The 21,203-nt window shown below is 42.5% G+C and overlaps 1 protein-coding gene across 1 annotated transcript in view; it reads right to left on the minus strand.

The window, feature by feature from the left end:
* The window catches only part of rims2b (regulating synaptic membrane exocytosis 2b), a 92,370-nt gene that overhangs the window by 44,708 nt on the left and 26,459 nt on the right, over positions 1-21,203 (minus strand). Inside the window, exons 9-15 of the mRNA XM_030788463.1 lie at positions 12,685-13,556; positions 4,671-4,735; positions 2,844-2,963; positions 2,189-2,288; positions 1,636-1,759; positions 1,109-1,155; positions 760-869 (exon numbers count right to left, since the gene is read on the minus strand). Of these exons, the coding sequence (XP_030644323.1) occupies positions 760-869; positions 1,109-1,155; positions 1,636-1,759; positions 2,189-2,288; positions 2,844-2,963; positions 4,671-4,735; positions 12,685-13,556 (1,438 nt within the window). The remainder of the gene's footprint in view (positions 1-759; positions 870-1,108; positions 1,156-1,635; positions 1,760-2,188; positions 2,289-2,843; positions 2,964-4,670; positions 4,736-12,684; positions 13,557-21,203) is intronic.

Here is a 21,203-nt window from a genome sequence, read left to right on the forward strand (position 1 = left end):
TTCCCCATTTTCCAATTGAGTTCCATCCACGATGGTCACGTACCCTGACAAACCTCAGCGAGAAAAGCAATAGTTGGCTTCCCTAGGCGTGAATTTTGCCTAACGCAATTAATTACTCAGACACACAAGGTAACATGATATATCGCCCTGTGACAAATTGGGCTGGCTCCAGTTTAGCTGGCCTTGCAGAATGGATGGGAGCCAAGGTCTTATCTTGTCTGTTGTGTCAGAACTTCTCTTCATCCAAGTTTATGTCAATCTTGTAACAAGCTTCAAAACTAGGAGTGCATTTTCTGTTTAACGATTCTATCTAAGACAGCTAAGCTCCGATTCCCAAACAAGAACAGTATGATTCTCACTTCAGCCTCTATGTGAGGCAACTGTATTAAAACCAACTTCCTCATCCTATTGTTCTCTTTGAACTTGAGATTTATTCTTAGATACTTATATACAGTAACTCAATCCAATTTAACGTCAGCGATTCCCTGAACAAAGGACAGTCCTGACCTTGTGCCTGAAGCAAGACTTTGAGAATGACAAAAAAAAAAAAAAAAAGAAGTGCAACAACAACCAACAGGAGTCAAATGATTTTTTGCTGAAGGGAAAACAGTTGGGGAATGATCTAATGAAGTCAAAGTCTCCAACCGAAATCCAAAACCAAGTCTGAAAGCTGCCATATGTGCAAACAGTAGCCTTAATCCTCTCTCTCCTCACACAGACGAGCGGTTAGGGGGAGAGGAGGGATGAGGGAGTACTTACTGACAGCTGTCCTGATAGGTACTGGGGGGCGTCCCGGAGCATGCCGGGACTCATGGGGGAGGTGACTGAGATGGACGGTCCCATTTTCTGGGATTCAAAGGAACTCGAACCTAGATACAAAGAGAGTAGACTTCAATTTGGAAATTAGGGAAGCGCAGCTTTCTCTCGGAATTAGTAACAGAAAAACTAGCGAGGAACGAAAGCTACCTGCAACCTGTAAATACACACTATGAAAATGGAGACAAAGTAACCTGGGAGACTTGGGCACTCGTTGGCTAGACTTTCCAAAATTACAATGAAAACAGGCTAACTATTGCATGATTTACATGAAAACAACAGCAACACTCACTTGATTCGAGCTGTCCATGTGTGCTCTCTGGTATTCTAGGGATATCACTGCAGAGAAGGAAACACAGAATGAGACTTAAAAGTACAAGAAATGAGTGACATACTTTCCTATACAAACCTATTATGATTTAGCTAAAACAGAGTGTGTGGCCAGACGTGTTATTGAAATGAGCTCACAGACTGAGCACAAACATTGACTTTTTAGTTTTTAGTTGAATGTCTTATATTTCTCTCACAAGTGACGTCAGTCACGTAGAATATGATATAATGCAAAATAAGAAATACATTTGTTTCCATACTACACTTCTTGCTCTTCTAAAGCAACAGTGACTACAGAGCGATCGAGAGGAACAGCGACAATTTTGCTCCCGCCCTGAGGGCCCACGGGTCATTCCTCTTTGTAAAGCTTAGCTGTTGGCAGAATGTGATCAGCGCCCCTAAACTGACACAACCCGACGCCGAGTCGCATTAAGGTCCAGCCTCCGTGGGGAGTTCCGTGAGAGGTGTCATCCATCAGCAGTCACTAACCCAATGGGGCGGGAGACGACCAGCTCCACTTGGGGTTCTGGCTTGGATTCTAGAATGATATTGTAAACTTCCTTGAATGTGGCTCCTTGCAAGACTCTACCATTCCATTCCAGAACCTGATCGCCTGGAGAGAAAAGAGAGATGAAAGGCAAATATTTAAAGAAAAAAAAAAAAGTCTTAATACTACACAACTGAAAAAAAAAACAAAAAAACACAGAACAGAAAATGTGGTCTTAATCCGCCGGTGGACTTGTTAAGCGTTCCAGATGGAGCAAAGTCAATTTAACCAACTGAGGACTGGATTAACTGGCATCTTTAACGCTTAAATTTTCACACATTTACTGAAATACTTCATGGCTTTGTACATTAAACATCTCCTTTGACTCCTCAGCCCAGGAAAAAAAAACATATCGTATATTTTGTAGTCATATGACTGTTACAACTGTTCTAACAAATCATTATATGTCCTCAGTCAACAGAGCTAGACAGAAATATGTCCGGTGTGTGGTGTATGGAGTCTGAAGTGTATGGTGGATTCAGTGAGGGAGCGTACCTGGTCGGAGGTGACCAACAGTGTCTGCTAGACTTCCCTTCTTCACTTTAGTGATGAAAGCACAAAGTCTACCAGACTCTGTCATTTTCCCTCCAACCACCTGGAAGACATCAAATCAAGTCGAATTCAACATCCGTTAAGAACACATCTCAGCCGTTTGACTTTTCATGCGCTAAAGACTACACAGATATTTCCTGAACATCTCCAAGTGTACAACATTGGTCATCCGACAGTCTAGCCCTAGATGAAATTGTACAGTCAAATCGTAAAACACACACACACACATCAATATACATACAGACAAGCCTTGATTTTAGTGTATTCAGGACGGCGCAGTCAAAAAGCTTTTTCATGGAAGCTGTTACTTTTATGGCTTTTTTTCTCCCCAAATATGTTAAAGGTTTGTGAAGGTCAACAAACATGACAAAAACGTTTCTATATTTCAAATAGAACTATAATTTTTCATTTCATTCCATGATGTCAATAAAACAAAAGCGTTATCATAAGCTGTAAAACAGCTCATCGAATGATCACTAAGCTACAGATTTCAGCCAGATGCTGTACACACAGGTTAGGAGAGATCAACACAGGGCGTCTACTACACTGATAGTTGACAGCAGCACCTGTTGTATGTCGAGCTGTTCTCCATTCTTACCTTCAGGCCCAACAGCGCCCCAGTGTCTCTGGGCACGGTTCCATCTTTCATCCGCTTGTTTAGCAGTATCCGCCCTATTAGGCGTTCGCCATCTTTGGACGGTTGCCATGTCACCGGGTGCTATGAGGTCAGAGTGACAACACAACTCGTGTTTTAAAATGTCTATACAGCACATCTATGAAGTCACGAATCCGTACTCGCACACGCACACACGCTCACACAAGGAAGTGAGAGGACAGAAGGGTTGCCATTTTTATTTCTAGCAGTCTGCAAACACATTGTGATGACACAAACTCTTCACATTTTTATTATTTCAAATTCTCTTTTGCTCTTTTGGATCAGGAAACCATTTACTGCACAGTGTTTTGAAAGTTAAGCCCATACTGGCAATCTGTTTTGTGTTTTTGCTTGTTTGTTTGTTTTTGTTTTTGTTTTTTGAGCCAAAGACAAGAACTGCTGTTTTGCATATACTGCTAAGCTAGTTCAAATTGGCTTTCTTTACATTTGATATCACAGCTAAAAAGTATTAGGTAACTCAGAATTATTTAATTCATTTTGTGTCTCTTGTTCTAACATCACTTAAGGAGGTCAATAATTTGTGAGATCACAACAGAAATCTCATAAAAACAGGATGAATGATAAATGCGTAACAACTCATGCAGAGGGAAGCTAGCACTTTAGCGCTATCGCTACTACCTAATGCTAGCGCAGTAAAACAACTCACATATCCATTAAAGATAAGGCATGGAGGTATGAAGCAAGCTACCTCACTGTGATAGAAAAAAAGGAGTAGAGGAGGAAGAAGAAAAAAAAACAAAAAAAAGAGAAAGTGTCTAACACCAGTTCAGGGAAATTCGGTGATGGAAGATAACAACACAAAGAACATGACAGTGAGAAGGGAAAAAAGAAAAACAGTCATTGTTGTGCAAGATTACTGCCCACACTAGCCTACTCCTGTGGTTGAAGCTAAATAAAAGGACCGTGTGTGAAAAGTGAACAAACCCCAAAGAGGAAAAGAGTGAGAAGATCTCGTGACGGAGTAGGAAAAAAGAGACGGCGTCCCCTTGACATTTGTAGGTGACCGAACCACAGCGCCTAGAGGCTAGCATGCAGCAGAGTCGGGCAACATTCCAGAGTGCCAGGACAACTTTTGCTCTGTTTGTATTTATTTACTTATTCATTTAACTTTACTTTTCTTTCTTTTTCTTATCGTGGAATAATTGCAGCTAAAGAGCAAACAGCAAAGCAAGCAAAAGCGTTCCTCTTTTTTTTTTGTTTTTCCTTTCTTTAAGAAGAGTCAATGCAGCTGAAGAAGAATAACTCACAGAGAGAGACTCAAGAATCAAGACGAGAATCAGAATCGTTTAGGTTGTAAAGATATGATAAATAGAGCAAAGGTGTTCAGGGTGAGAGCAAGCTTGACAGACAGACAATAAGTCCCAGTACCTTATCGCTATGGTTATGTTCCTCATTTAGGGTTGTACTACTGCACGTGTCAACACCCGAGTCTTTGACCTGGGGTTCACCCCATTCTGCGTCCTCTTCAAAGGAACGGTCCCCAAATCGTACCATTTTCTTTTGTCTCTCAGACATGGCATAAGTGACATCCAAAAAAAATGTGTTTTCGTTTGTCTTTCTTTTTCCCCTTTGACTGTCGCCTATAGGTTGGGGATGGGAGGAGAGAAAAAAAAAAGAAAAAATAGAGGAGAAAAGGAGAAAAAAAAAAAGAAAACATGCACACGTGAATTAAAACGAGGGAAAATGGGATGGTACAGGGCGCAGAGGACGGGGGGCAGGGGGGGGAGGTCGGGGGCTCGCAGGCCTCACCATAGACATAGGGGCGGAGTCATTATGCCAAGACGCATGGTCCCACCAGTGGCCATCCATATCTCCTGTGGTCAGTGCACACAAGAGGGGGACAGCAGAGGACAGGTAAGGACAGCTCTCTCTCTCTCTCACTCTCTCTGTCTCTCTCTCTCACTTGCTCACTCACACACACACACACACGCGCATGCACTCACTCTCTTTTTCTCACACACACGTACACACAAGCAAATGTGCACATAAAATCTATACCTACACTCACAAAATCTACAGCTAATTCTCCCCCCCCCCCCCCACACACACACACACACACACAGACTATCTCATGCAGATAGAGAGACACACCAATAGAGTTCAAAAATGCTAAGTCATGTAAATATGTAGGAAACAAATTTGCATTGCGCCCGGTGAACCAAAACCCTGACCAAACGAACCATGTGAGCAAGCACAGTGGTAACCCAAAGGCAAAGAAAACTGAGTCATATTAAATCTGAGAGGGGGAGGCATCCACTTAAAGGACCAGGGATAAAGGCTGAAATTATGTCTTCACAACATGTGTTGCTACCGAAACAGCACTCATTCAAAAGTGCTGTACGAAGGTTAATAGCACTAGAGTACAAGTAGTGTTTTTCTTATTTCTTATTTCTGACGTCATCTCACCACAGACTTAAACTTCAGGCCAAAATAATTCCCATGAGTGCTCTCCTCTGAAAGGGTGCACCCTGGAAAGGACAGAGTCTGAACTCAGAATGAAGAGACAGTGCAAAACTAAAAATAGACTGAATGTACTTAATTGACTGGCACCAACTTTAGTCTTGTATAAAGTCTCCAGTCAATCAAACAAGCCCGTGTCTGATGAAGCCGCTGTACTGAATCTCTAGGGGAGCGCCAGAGCAAAGGAAAAGTTCACTAATTCATAATTAGATAAAAGTACGGATCGACGAAACAAATTAAAGACAAAAATTAGCCAGCTCATACCTACATCAGCTTTAGCAGCACAATCGAATCCATCACAAACCATTATGTCACCTAATTCTTGTGTCAGAGGTTATCTATTTTCAAAAGAATTTTGAAACTACACATGTATTGCGTTCGGATCTTTATGACTTACTGAATTATGAGTAAGACGGTAACTCCAGTGGTACCTCCACCAGTACTTCCAATAGAAAAATAAACTTAATTCCAGTGGAAGACTAAAGAGGCCAGTGAGACATAAAAGAAGACAAACAAATGTCACTTTTCAAAAATCAGACAGAAGTTTGGTCTGCCCATTAGAAAATTACCCCTTTTTACCTTGAAACTGAATTTAATTTTTGGGGGTTTTTTTAATCCCCTTTTCTCCCAACGGCCAATTCCGCGTGATGGCCGGCAAGGGAGGGCACAGACTTTCACATCTCTCCTCCGACATACATGGAGTCAAGCACTGCTTCTTTTCACTAGACCACGGAGCTGAAATGCATGTGCAGGTTCACGCTATGCTCCCCCGATCTGCCCATCACTAATGTAGCCCTGACCAACTGTTGGGAGTCACTGTTGCAGTGACGGGGAAGATGATCCCCTGCCAGCATCCCATCAACGACCTTTGCAAATTGTGTTCCACCCGGTCAAACCGAAAACACTGCTACCAGGACTAAAACCCGGCCCTCTGCAGTGGTGGGCTGGCATCTTTTTCCACCGGACTTCCCGAGTACCTCAGTCCTTTTTTTAAAATCATAAACTGCACTATCTTAATAACAGCATGATGTCATCTAAATAAATAATCAAATTTCTTGAAGTTTATTGATGTGATGTCAAATGGTGGACACTCTGACTTTTAGTGTTGATCTGAGCTCATCCTAATCTTCGCTGCCAAATGAAACTAGAGAACCCTTGCTCTAAATCTACAGACAGATACACCTGCCATGGGTGTTTTAAGGCAAAATACACTTAAAGTATGAAATGTATTGCTCAATAAATGTGTCCAGTGGGACTGAAGTGTATACACAATTAGCCAATGCAGTACAATGAAGACATTTGCAAAGAACTTTGAAGTGACTTAACATCATTATTAAGCTCTTGAAAAATGAACAATTGCAAAGGAGCCTTGAACACTCAAACTTTAAAAAAAAAGGTTTGTGAGACTGATCAGTAACTTAAGAGTACTCTTCATACTATATGACTTTATAACCTAGAGATTTATTTATTTATTTGTTTATTTATTGGCTTAAAATCAGTAATGGTGAGCACAATCCCTTCCACAGTCCAAGTTTAACACATTATTATGTAAAACAATTAGATGCTAGTTTGCTGATTACTTGACTGGGGGATAGTATAGATCACACTAAGTGTACACAAACACAAACTTCTAAAACACAGATTTGGTTAATACATACTGTATATGAAGCCATGCTGAGTAGTCACAAGCTTTGACCCTGATGTGGATCATAAAATAAACCATTTTAAGCATCCACCCACGTTACTGACGCAATAACAAATCCAAAGCTGCACTGACAAAGTTTCAAGACCATCTTCTCTTTTCCATCATCCAACAATGTCTTAGTTATGACTTGAAGAAATGTAACAATCCGTTGTCTTTGTGACTATATAGCTTTATATATGTCTTACCATATACTTGACTGTGATTCATTGCGTGGTTGGCAGCTTGATTGGATTTGATTGTATCTATATTGGTCACATTTTCTTACAGGATCAAACCTGAGCAAGAGGTTGGCAGCGTGGTTTTATGAAATATTAAGTGAGTGGACCTTAGTTTACACTTGAAATTCAGGACAGTCTGCAAATGTGTGTCTAGAAATGAATACGAGAGATGATCACGGAAACGTCCTCAGATGCCCCTAAACCATGACCCAAAATCCATCCATTTATGTAAGCTACTCTAAAATAAAGGGATTCAATTGATCCTTAGAGAAAGGGAGAGTGTAATCTACTTTAGAACTTTCTATACCTATACAGTACCATGCTGCTAAAATGAAATTTCCACAGATATCGTGTTTATCATAATATCAATTATATTTACACTATGCTGTTTGGATAATCATCAAAACACATTAACTGTGGCTCACATAATTCATTCAGTTTGTAATGCAGAATAAAAATGTGATATTTTTTTCTTAAGACATTTGGAAAGAAAGACTTTGTTATTCAATTTTTTATCGTTTTAAAATGCCTTGTTTAAATGACTATTTACAAGACAATTACTGATTTGTTTGACTGAAATAACTTATCATTTCAAAAGACTTCACTAAGATCTAAACCTACTAAGAACAGGAGAGAAGACAAATGACCGACCCAAAAGCAAAAGTGTGAGGACAGACATTAACATGACAGCTTTCTGTCCTCACTGTCACTGACCAATAACAGACAAACGGACAAAACACCCACACTACATTTCACTCACAGCACTATCCGCTAACAAGCGGGAGCGATAAAACAAGCGTACATCTTTCGACATTACTCCCGTGTGAACTAGCACCAGCACACACGCGTAACTCTCCACTTTGGTCGGCCCATTAGGGACTCTTCCCTGTCTTTTCAGGAAAGAGGATCCACCCGGCGTGGTCCAAATATATTATTGATAATCCGTCTTTGCTGCGCTACCGCTTCCAAACCCTGGCTAGGTGGACTTCTGCAAAGCTGCTTTGCTGAAGTGCACCAGCGAAGAGGACGCGCTACCATTCGGGTGACGTGGTCGAACCAGCTTCATGTATCTCCATAAAATTCACAGGATCAGGTCAAAACAACCCCCCTCCCCCTCCAAAAAAAAGGAAGGAAAAGAAACCGACGTCCTGTCGTCTTTTAGAGTTAGCCGGTTCTTCCTCTTACTCCTCCCCCCCCACAGGCTTCCCTCACTCTTTGTGCTCACTGTAGAGGCAGTTCATGCCTTAGAATAATGAGCTTACCTTTATTCTTGTAAGCCAGCTCAAACACTCTGTCCTACATGATCCCCACATAACAACAGGCTGTCTCACTGGTTTTGACAGGCCTGATCCCTGATTCTCACAGAACTCCTCCAGCTCAAACAGTATTCCAACTTTACCGAAAGAACCACGACCAACCGGCGACGCAGCCCAGGATGACGCCTGCTCTTCCTCTCTGCTATTGCATCTGACGTGACCAAAATGTCACAAAGCATAGTTGTTTTTGGTGAAAATCAGTTGAATTAATGAATAGAATTCACTTGCTCCCACAAGGGTAATAATCCAAGATCACGCAAGAGACGTATGCAAAACTCAAATAAGTCCATGATATTTAAAGCCCGGGGAAAAGAGCCACTCACCACCATTTTCCCTTCCTTCGTACAGTATAGCGTCGCCGTGTCCACCTCCACCAGTTTGTTAGATTGTTAGAATCCCTTTCTCATTTCACTGAGTGGGAGGGATTTAAGGAACTTTGAACCAATAACGTCTTGTAATCTGTGACTGACTGCTGCTCTCCCTATGACATCCGATGGCAAGTTAAGCTCGTCAGAGATCACAATGCTGCTTTTAGCTGCCTTACTGTCCACTGTAATGAGCACAGGCAATTCTGTTACAATTCTGTTACAATTCTGTAATAGAATTAGTGTGAGGGAGATGTTATGTTATAAGACATGTCATGATGTATGTTCTATCCTAGCAATGAGGTGTTCTATTCTAGTAACGTTGATATAAACAGTTTTGTTTCCTTTGGTTAATTTTAGTTCTCCTTAAGGTACAGCTATTCATTCATTAAATGCATAGAGAAAAATAATATGCGTAATCTGAACAGGGAGGTGTGTGTGTGTGTGTGTGTGTGTGTGTTTGTGATAATGTGGGCATGGGTGTTGTGCAAGCGTGAGGGAAAAAAAAGAGAGAGTGAGAGAGCCTCTCCTTGGTTCAGCCTGTGCCCTATATTCTGTTAAACCCTCGTCCAGTCCAAAATCCTGAGTGTATTAAGTAGTTGAGACACGATGTGACACGCTTTTTCAGTGAAGTTCACTTTCTTCTCCTGACGATGACGACCGGAGGAGAGCATACACTCCCACCGTCTTGGACCAGGACAGGAACATCCGACAGACCGGACACTCTCGTTCCCTGGAGTGTGACTCTCCAGAACTTACAAGTGACAGCTCCTGTACTGCTGTAGTAAAGAGGCTTATCAAATTGAGCTAATTAAGGCCCTGACAACATCAGAGCTTCTGGGAGGGGACAGAGACACAGAGAGGACAGATCCCAGCAGCGGAGGAATAGTTGGACCTTGCAGAGGGTTGGGTTCGGGCCTCGGGGACGAGTCCCACTTAAACCATGTGGTGTCTCGGCAGGCTCCGTGACCTAACGCGGTGTCAGCGTTACCAAAACACTGACCTGACAGTCTTGGCCAACACAAGCTAACGCTGATTGAGAACAGCGAGCCTCAAGGCAAATGGAGAGGGAGACTTGACTCAAATCATATTAGGAACACCAAGCCTCCAGGCAAAGGGAGAGGAAAACTAAAACATCTGAAGGGAATTAATTCTTCGGTTTTTGCAAGAAATAAACGCAAGAGACTCCTTAAAATACTGCAGAGTGGGTGCCATTAGCCTCTCCCTTGTGATATGACCACTAAGAAAATCTATACATGATTGGCTAAGGACAAACAGCCAAGCTGGTTGCATCTCATTTTCTAGTTTGATGAGTGTGTGTTCTTGACAAACCTAAGTCTTATATCTAATGGCTACTAGTGTTGAGTTAGAATGTGAACAATAGAGGATAATGATGTGTGGCATTCTAAGTGAACCGACCATCAGAAGCATATTTGTAAGGCATAACCTGCAATAAATACACCTGACGTGACAGAACCTGCAATAACTGCACCATTGTAAGACACTTCACTGGAGCAAAAAGTATATCACATCCAGGACCAAAGACCTAGACTCAGCCATTGATCTAGTGAACGTTATCAGCAAAAGGACAGAAGACTTCAATTCAATTACAAGAGCCTAATCTTCGTGACCATAAAATAACGTGATATGTAGCCAAATCACATTACCACTGAGAATGTTACTATTTAACATCTAGTTTGCATCAAGATTATACGGTTTAGTAACATATTAATTAGCCACCCTAATGACTTGCCTTGAACACCAAACCTGAAATCTACCATTTATTTCCCTTTGATTAGCCCTTCATTGCCCTAGTCTTAATAATTAGAATAGATTTTCTTGGGACAGTGATGAAAACATTATATATATATATATATATATATATATATATATATCTAAACAGAGGCAGATTCCTCCTCCATGAGGTGCTTGTCACTACTCCAAGATCTCTCTCTCTCTCTCTCTCTCTCTCTCTCTCTCTGACAGACAGGCCTCCCATAATCCTCGTCTTCCCACACACCTTTGGCCTGGCCATAATTACAACCCTGACAACAATCAATGCCTAATTACTACCACTGACTGCAGCACCACCAGTCTGGACATATGGAGGTGATTTCTGAGGCTGACTGCTAAAGGACCTATAAGGCGTAATATCGAGTACTGCACACATTCAGTCCGGAAAAGTCTCTCTCTAAAACAAAGCAGTGTGGCAGGGTTTAAAACAAAAACAGACAACAATATTGTTAGGATTAAACCTTTCTAAAGTGCAACTGAAAAATATACACTTGGCCTAAGTCCTAAAAACCTGCACCGAAACTTACACAAGCGTCTACCATTAGCATAACAGGGGAGCTGAAAACCTCAAACAACATTGTGACAGCAACCAAACAATCTATGGATTCTTTTGTCTGAAAAACCTGAGAAACCAAGCTAATCTCCATGCCCACCTGCAAAGGAAATTCTAATTCTGTACAGCGCACTGCATTTTCACGGATACCGTAGCTGGCTCTGCTAGCCAAACAGCGCGGTCATCATAAGTACACCGAGATGCTTGATGCCTTTGACGGTATCTGAGGTTTAGGAGATGTACAAGCTGCGGTGAAAACCCTGCAGTACAGAATGTCTCTGCCATCGTCCCCAAACTCACTGGTTGTCTCAGACTCTCAGACCGTAGGAGAGTGATTGCATTTACCACACAGTAACTCATTAACACGCACAACTGATGATGATGGTAGTTTGGTGCATGTAACCAAAGCTTTCTCTGTGCCAGCTCAAAAAAAAAAATTTTTTTCAATAAAGTAAGCTTCGTCAGATTAGATATTCCACACATAGCCCAATACGTCAGTTTGTCAGTTTAGTCTAACACTTGCGAGGAAATGCATATCTCGCAAGCATGGACCTCTGACTTAGAACTATCCTTCTCAGTGAACTCGTTCCAGTGCACACTTTCCGGAATATTCTAAAAACTACTGATGGCTCTAATCACATGTTCTCAGGACATTTCAATGTGGTTCATCTTCCTGAACAAACTTATATCATCTAAATACCAGCACACACCACACTACCAGCACATATCAACTTAAATTAGAGCGCGCACACACAGACATGCATTCACACACACACACACACACACACACACACACACACACACATTTATTCTTTCTCAAAGCAAATATATAGTAATCAGCACATGGTATCACAAGTTCTGTTTTCCACAAATCGGCCCATCAACAGTAAAGTGCATAGAACAAGAAAGAGCTAGAAAAGGGAATGCAAAACAGAAATTAATAACAGTGAATTTAAGACAGAAACCAATTAGCAAAACAATATTATTCCAAGATCAGTACTCCACTTTTCAAAGGCTTTTCCTTCAAATCCATTTCAAATAAACATTTAATAAGCATGATCACATATCAGAAATGGCTTATAGGAGCCATAATAACCTAAAATAAACAAGCAACTCTATCCAAAAACATTAGCTATTAATTTCATTGAGAGGTCTTAAGTATGCGTAGGAAGTGTAATGTACTCATAAAACATCCAACTCCAAGCCAAATCTAGTTAGCACTCAGGACAAACGCTTTAAGTGCAACGATTTATCAAAGAAAGAGTTATATTAAAAGAGATATAAATCATCTCCAGGGAGACACTACGCCATCGGTAGTTCCCCATCATTGCATTGCATCAGTCTGGGCCTACCTTTCTCACTGATGGACTCACTCTCCAGCTCCACGTCTTCGCAGCTGGTGTACTCCGGCGTGGTGGCCAGCTCTTCCTCCGAGCTGCTGAAACTACCCAGCTGCCTCAGCTTGCCCATGCGTTTGCTGCGGTGGGGCCTGGGCGGGGGAGGTCGGACGGACTCCGACTGGTCCGAGCTGAGCGAGTCGTTCCTCAGCATGCTGTCCATTTTCTCTCGCTTGTTCCTGCGCATAGCCGAACTCGGGTCGAGGTGGTGCTGCTGGGGAACGGGCTTCCGCGCGGGTTCCCCGAGCCCCCTTCGCCCCTCCCCCAGGACGGGGCTCCGGTGGGGGGTGGGAGGGCTGTGGTTGGACGTCCGCGGACCCGGTGACGTCCTGTCCACCGAATAGGAGCGCTGGCCGGGGCCTCCGACGAGGGGCGGGCGGGACTGGCGTCCTGCGTGGCCCTGAAGGTCGTCGAGCTCGGTGTAAGCCAGCGAAACATCGCTATGGCGACGTTCGTGCCGCGCCCGCGACACCTCGGCATGGATGCGCATCTGTTCCTCATAGGGCTGCGGCTTCACCGGGTAACGAGCCAGGTTAGGGTCACTACGGTAACGGGCCTGGTACTCCTCCTCACGCCGCCGCTGAAGCTCGTAGTCATCTAGCTCCGCGTCCAGCTGGTGGTCCTGGGAATGCCAACGGCCCCTGGAATCCCAGTATCCTCCCGAGTCGTTGTACATCCTGGAGTCCCGCGATGTCCGTCGAGGGTCCCGTCCGTAGTCGGACGGAGAACGAGGCATGCCGCCATCCACCGGCGCATACTGCGAGCCTCCCCCCTCCCTTTGGTTATACACTTGGTTTGGATCCCTGGTCGCAGATGGACTTCTTTTCCTGTCAATCAGCAAAGGCACACCAATCAGACATGAGACAAAAAGATGACAAACATAATCAAACAGTTACTTAGATTTTGTCACACTATAATTTTCTCTCTTTTTCCTTTAATAAGATGTCCTGAGTTTAGTTTTTAATACTGACCCTTTTTCAATGAGGGCAACTGGTTTTACTGATTGACTCGGAATGTGCTGAGTCAAACATCATCATATCACCACCACCAGTCGTCTAAATCTCGTGACACATAACACTGTGTCCACTCTACTCTGACACACTCCTATCTAAGCTGTCAGAGATCAGCAGATATCACTGTTATCCCAAATGCTACCACTTCCTCTCGGAGGTCACCCAGGGGCCCACAGGCACCAGCTGTGTTAAAAGTGAGGGTAACAGGAGAGCTTGACACCACTTGGATTGCTGAAAGAGTCTACTCTCTCTCTCTCTCTCTTACACTTTCTGTCTCTCTGTGTGTGTCTCTCTCTCTCTCTCTCCCCCTCACTCTAGGGAGAGGTCAGACAGAAAGTACCAGTTGTGAAAGGCCCTTGGCTCTGGCATGTTCCTGACGGTTGACCTGCCAGGCAGAGAGGTCAGCAGGGCCACACTGTGGACTGATTCATGTTGACCAGTGTGTCAGAGTGAATTATCAGGAGAGAGAGAGTCACCAACACTAAAGCACTGCTGAAAGCTGTAACAAGAGTAACAAAGAGCAGTAACAAATTCTAAGCCTCTCTCTCTTCCCCGACCCCTCTCTCTGCCCCCCCCTCTCTCCCTCTCTCTCTCTTTCTCTCTCTCTCTCTCTCTCTCTCTCTCTTTCTCTCTCTTTCCAAGCATCATGTCTCACGGGTCAGTCTCAATCAGTTCAGAACAGATGTTGTAACTCTCCTGCCCTCAAGGCTAAAAGCAAGGGGAGAGCAAGAGAGTGGAGTGTGACAGAGAAAGTGACAGAGAGAGGGAGAGAGAGAGAGAGAGAGAGAGAGAGAGAGAGAGAGAGGGAGACAGCAAGAGAGGAAGAGAGAAAGAAAAAGAGATGCTACAACCCACTGACCCCATATTTGCATTCAAATTCACATCCTGTCAGAGCATCTTAAAATATCCCAGGGACCATATTTAGGCTGTGAGGTCAGTGTAGAATACACGCCCGATTCTGCCTGTAACTACAAATACACTACAACACAGTCCAGAAGAGGAATAACATCAGACACATTCAACAACGCCCACTCTATTACATGTAACAAATTCAACAGAACAGGTCTAATCACAATCCACTGTAGGATTACCAGCAAACACATTTAACAGAACTTGACCAATCATAAATATCTCTCACACATCCAAGCGTTTCTGACTTCACTTCATCAGACAGATGACATCAAATATGTTTTTTGGCACTGTTAATGATACAAGTCAGTTGTGATTAACTGTAAATCAGAACACAGTCTAAGGACATTTCTTTCAGTTGGGCAACTGAATCCTGTTGCAATAACATCTGGATCAGGAGGGGCCATACTTTGTCCATACATAACATAGGACATGGGGCAGAACAACACGGTACCATCAGCAAGTTAGTTTATGACCTGATGAACCTAACTAATGCTAGCTCTAAAAGTCTCATACTACCTCACTGTACAACTGATTTTCTATACGTTTAAAATATAGCTTCTTGGTAAACTGAGAGAACATGTAGAAAAGCATAAGGTGCTTCTTAATCTGTAGGATCTTTTACCGACTTCTGTTTCCCTGAGTTAGCATTTTTTGAGTCCTATGCTAGCTAAAGCTGGAGAAGCAGTTTTATACAGTCATTAAAGAACGCATAGCTGAAACATTTCTCCACACTAAAGCGGAGACACCAAATAATGGCCTGGATTTTGCAAGGCATGAGAATTAGGCCTAGAGATTAAATGTTTGCAGGATCTGCAGGTGTTGAGCATAAAAAGGAGTCATGAATGTTTGATGTGATTGGTTGTTAAAGAGCCTGCAATTATATCTGAGGGCATTTTAACATACAATACTGTGGGAGAGAACAGTAAAAAAAATTAAAAAAAAAAAAAAAACAGCCAACATCAACAACATTTTGTATAATAAAAATGTGGAGTAATGACACTAGCAAGATCGCAGCCCTGGTTTAGGTGGAGATATGAGAATTTCTGCACTCAGATGGAAAAAAAGCATTCTTCTCTGTTTAATACAGTCATGTGCACCTCTGCAAGATTCCATAACACTGCATCCCCAAAACAATTCAGCATCCAGAGATCCGGAATATAATCCCCCCCTCAACCTCCTGACCCCTTTCACAACGAGCTAAAGCAAGCTTGGCAAAATGCAGCTGGTTATTTTAACATTTGAGTCATTGTGCAATGTCAGATCAATTAAAATGACTCAGATTACGAATCACTTGTGGTCTTAATATTGGATACAATTTAATCCTCATGGAGTATTACAGTGGGAGATTTTCTCTAATCATTCACATATATTGCATATAAATCCGATATTGTACCGCGTTAAGCCCAAAACCAGTGTTTTATTCTGCATGACCACATTAGAGGCTGTAGTCTGAGCTCTACAGTAAATGCAGGCTCACAGGCCATATTCTTAGCATGCAACTGAAATTATGGACAAAATTACTAATATTAAGGAGGAGGAGGGGTAATCTCTGATATTAAATATTAAATAATGACGGAGAAACATTTGAGGAAATGAATGATCTGACTGTACTGATGTTCATTTGTGACAGACAGTTACAGTGAACAAGTCCAGATAACTTTGAAGGTCTGTGTATATGGAATTTCTGTCCATCATGAGAAAACAAGCCATCGTTTCATGACAGAAAAAAACCTTAAAACGCATTTCAAATGCACTGACTGTTGAAACAGAGAGAAAGAGAGAACAACAGAGAAAGGTAGGGAGAGCGAGTGAGAGAGAGAGAGAGAGAGAGAGAGAAATAGAGAGAGAGAGAAAAAGAGAGAGAGAAAGAGAGCACAGGAAGCAAAAAAAGAAGCCAAAATTAACACCATCCAAGATGATCCTATTCCACACACAGACACATCTAATAATCATATCTTTGGAACGTGTGCCCTTAGCCAGGATATTGTGCGTCAGAGACAGCATAAATTATTCTTTTTCAGCAAACTATTCTTAGCAAGCATATTCTTAAGAAAAGCACTATCGTTTTTAATTAGTACACAGCAGGAGCTGTGAACTTCCCAAACATACACAGGATGTGCGAAAACAAACAAACAAAAAAAACCCCTATTTAGCATAAAAAACACTCCAGCTGTGCCCAGCACTTGCTCTGGCTGTTCGGATCACGCACCTGTCTGTCAGAAACTGCACATCTGGACTAGCGCGACCATGCTGGCCAGACCGATGCATCCAATCAAAATCCTTTGCCGATCCACAATGTCTTCAGGGGTGTGGCACTCAAGAGGGTCCGGAAAGGGGAAACCAGGTCACCGCAGCAACGACACCTCCACCCTGAGTCTAGGAGACGCTAGCTAGTTCGTTAGCAGTTAGCACTGCCATCCTCAGCTGAGCTGCGTACTCTGTCTCACTCTCTCTCTCTCTCTCTCACCCCTCCCTTCCAGAGACTGTTAAAGCAGGTGACAGCAATATACACCAGAGAGTGTTTTCTACCGATTCCGCATGCCGAGAGTTGCCGAGCAGCCGAACGGGAGAGGAGCAAAGGCTGCCGGGAGAGGAAAGCGGTGTTACCGTTTAATGCTGTTATCACATGCTGTATATAGCTGGAGGTCAAGCAAGACTTTACCCCTCAAGGAGGATTATGGTACTTAGCTGATTACTGACTGCCTGGCAGTTATTCTCTAGCAAATGCAAGCCCTGGGAACTGCCATTTTACAGCGTTGCTTTGTGTTTGGAGATAATCATCGGCCCGCTTGCTGAAACTCTGCCTACTCTTCCCAAACACACCCAACTGTATCTCTCCAAGATCACCTTCCAAAATCAGCACAGTATTCCTGCAACAAACAAGACCATTCTCTCTAAATATATATGTGTGTGTGTTTGTTTGGGTGTTTGGGAGTCTGTTCTGATATATCGTGTGTTTATGGTATGTGTCTTTGGGTCGCCCATTGCTGTGTTCTTCTGACTCAAATCTGATTTCCATCTTAAGGCCTTTTCGCATTCTTACCCTCACACACACACACACACACACACACAAACAACTGATAGATTAGCTTAGATCTAGATCTAGACATGCAAGGCCAAGAGATGGACGTGTGTGAGAGAGGAGTGCCACCCTCAGGCCAGGGTCTGGTAGAAAGAGTCCAGAGATTGAAGGTACATGAGTCATAAAACATGAAAGAAATATATAGCCAAGAGGTTTTGGTTAAGCATAACTGATCAAGTGAATGAAAAGGAAATGTTTTGATAATAAATTACTTGATGTTTGTGTAACGGCCATAGTTAATGGTGGAATACAAAATCAGTTTAGTGGTGACATGGGAAACACACACACACACACACACACACACACACACTGACACACACACTGACACACACAGTTCAGCCTCTCAGCCACTCTACCACATGTGTTATTCTAGAACCTGGCTCACAGTGGGTCACTGGACCCTAGTCTGTCACCATCAGCCAGCAGCCTGGTCCAGTCAGACAGACAGAGCAGTGATGTTACACTGGATCTCTTTTAATTTAAACAGCTCTTGTCTGCCAGCTCTGTCTTCCATAAAAAAGCACTAACTGGCTAAGTAGGTCACCCTCCAGCAGCAAAGAGCACAGGCACTTCAGCATATTCATTGATTGAGAGAGGAAGGTCCAACACAAACACACAGTGACTGACTGCTTACAGGTATCAACATCCTCTCACATGCTTCACACTCCGTCAGTTCTGAAAAACAACGCCGACAGCAAATAAAGCCAAGAAGAGAAACAATACAACCGTAATAACTCAAGACACAACTGATCCAAAATGTCTACAACTTGTGCATTGTGTACGTAAAACGCAGCAAAAAATCTGTTGTGTTGCCACATTTCATCATCCCGTGGTTTCAGGATGGTCAGCTTAGCGTGTTTGTGGTATAGACCCAACTGAAACATGATTGAAGTAGTCCTATGGCTCTTTCTCTAAAATGGGGCTTAAATCTCCTTTGGAAACTTTACAGCACAAATACTTACTTGTAAAGAATTTGTCACTCAGTCCAAAAAGAATGTTTCCAATTACAGGCAAACATTTAGTTATAGCACTGTATAAAACTGCCACTCTGCACAAAAGTACTGCAAGGCAGAAATGAGTCATACTTCAGAACCCTTCGGCAGTTCCAGAATGTTGACGCAGTATTCTGAAGCGTGTCTTCATTGTTACAGAAATGAACTGATCTAAATCCCAGACTACGCTAATCTACACCACTCAAATTTCAATCTGTTCAGTCATGCTGCATGTTTTCTACCTCTTCTTCTACTGCCTCTCTCTCTCTCTCTCTCTCTCTCTCTCACTCTCTTTCTCTCACTATCTCTTTGAGTGAAAGAGTTCACTCTAATGATTGTAGTTAACATGTCTTTTTTTGGCACACAGCCTGTCTTGCCATCCCATCACCTGTAAGTATCAACATTTTGCTAACCGATTTCTCCTGTGCATCCTGCAGTCATACCCCAGTTTGGACCGTGCTGTCCACCAGTGTGCCATGTCCCTGATCCAGGCCTGGACAAGCAGGGTGCAGGCACAGTGGCTCTTCACAGTCACTGAATAAATGATTTGTTACTTTATTTACGGGCAGCACTGGGCAGCAGTTCAGCAGGCCAGCATCCGTGTGAGAGGTATAGAGAAAGCAATAGAGAGTGGAAAAGAGAGAGAGAGAGAGAGAGAGAGAGAGAGAGAGGGAGAGAGCAGTGGCAGTGCTATTTGAAGACTCTGAATAAGTGAACAAACATACCAATGTTTATATAGCCCATATATAGCCCTGGGATACCATGTTACACAGGCAGACTTACAAAGTACATGGTCAAATGCATTGCAAAGCACCTTTTTTTTTTTTTTGTTTTCACTAAATAAAACCAGATCGTGTCTCTTTGCTTTTCAAATGCCTTAGTCATCATGCCTCTTGTTTTGCCTTCAATAAGATCTCATATTCAAAAAAAAAAAAAAAAAACTCCTGCTATTCAAGAATGAAATGACTCATTATGTTGTCTGACATTAGTAGTGCGTCATTAAGAGACAGAGCTGTGTGAGTTAACATTGACCTGATATGCACCTCACCATATCTAAACTTTAAATTAGTTTCAGGTTTTTTGTTTTTTTTTTTTAGAGAAAATCTTAAGGACAGAATTGGCAAGTTCTTTCTTTAGTCATTACATGAAAAGCAGAGATTCCCAGACGTGGGACTTTGGGTAGAGAGGAACCCAGTGTCAGCGGATTGAGAGATACTAGGGTTTGGAGAAGGTTTTAAGGATTTTGGTTGTGTTTATGACTCTTTAAAGCAGAGCGTTGGTTCGCAGTCTGGCAGCTGTGGGCTTTTTCAAGTTTTTGATGCTGAACCATACGGAATGAGAAATTTGCACATTTACACTTTGGGTTTAGCCTTCTTGCATGTGAATAAATATTCCAGAGAGCATCTGATCTCGCCAGAATAATCCCAAAACGAGATATAATTATGCATTCCAAACACCGGGTCTTGTCCACTTTTCTGTTCACAATAATCTGAAATGGATTTAAACCAGTTACTGTTTCACAGTCGAGACGGTGATTAGAGGGGAACGCATTAAACTGCGGACAATGATATCAAGCTCACCGGACAACTCACTCATTCGTCGTCTTTGGAAAAAAGACATTTACATTTACATTTAGCATCACTGCAGAGGCTCAAAAACAGGAAGAGAAAAAAAAAAACAACTTTGCTTATGTGAAGAACAGGCATCGTCTGTTGACGTCTGTAGATTGTATTCACATCAGAACAGACTACCTGTTAAGATCTCTTTACAGGACTACCTCTTCACCTCTTGTCATTAATGGTCATCATCAGCCTCCAAATGACAAACTCAAGAGGTGACCCAGGAGTCATGACCTGGGGACAGAGGGCAACTGGCCAGCCATGGAGCACATTAATCCATCAATATTGACTGAGCAAGGCCAAAGAGAGAGAGAGAGAGAGAGAAAATGCAGTACAGGCTAATTGATTGTCCTTACTGCAAGGTACGGAGCCCCCCCACCCCCTATCCTTCCCTCCCCATCATTCTCTCACCTAAATGATCTCTGTGCTTAAAATAGGAGCCTGTCTTAAATAGTCGCTCTTACTTGTAGGCTTTTCATGCATCTACACGGTGGGATTAAGTAACTTGAGCAGATCTTCATCCAAAGCAATTACAAATACATGTACATATACACATACATGTAATTACTGTAGACACACACACACACACACACACACACACACACATATATGAGAGATTTACATGGAGAGAGAATACCTCACGTAACAACAAACTGACCTGATGTTTTCTAGGCCACACGATTTTAATGTTACTTTGATCTCTTAATGAATTATCGGTCAGATAACTTTTATTTCAATAACGGAATAAACCGGCTTTGAAAAGCTTAAGCTGCAAAACAAAAGAAACACCGAGACCATAAACAAAGTCAGACAAACTTCTGACATAGTTCGTCTGTAAAAAGTTCAAAACTGTCAA

The sequence above is a fragment of the Chanos chanos genome, chromosome 12 (assembly GCF_902362185.1).
Source record: "Chanos chanos chromosome 12, fChaCha1.1, whole genome shotgun sequence".
Classification (NCBI taxonomy): Eukaryota; Metazoa; Chordata; class Actinopteri; order Gonorynchiformes; family Chanidae; genus Chanos; species Chanos chanos.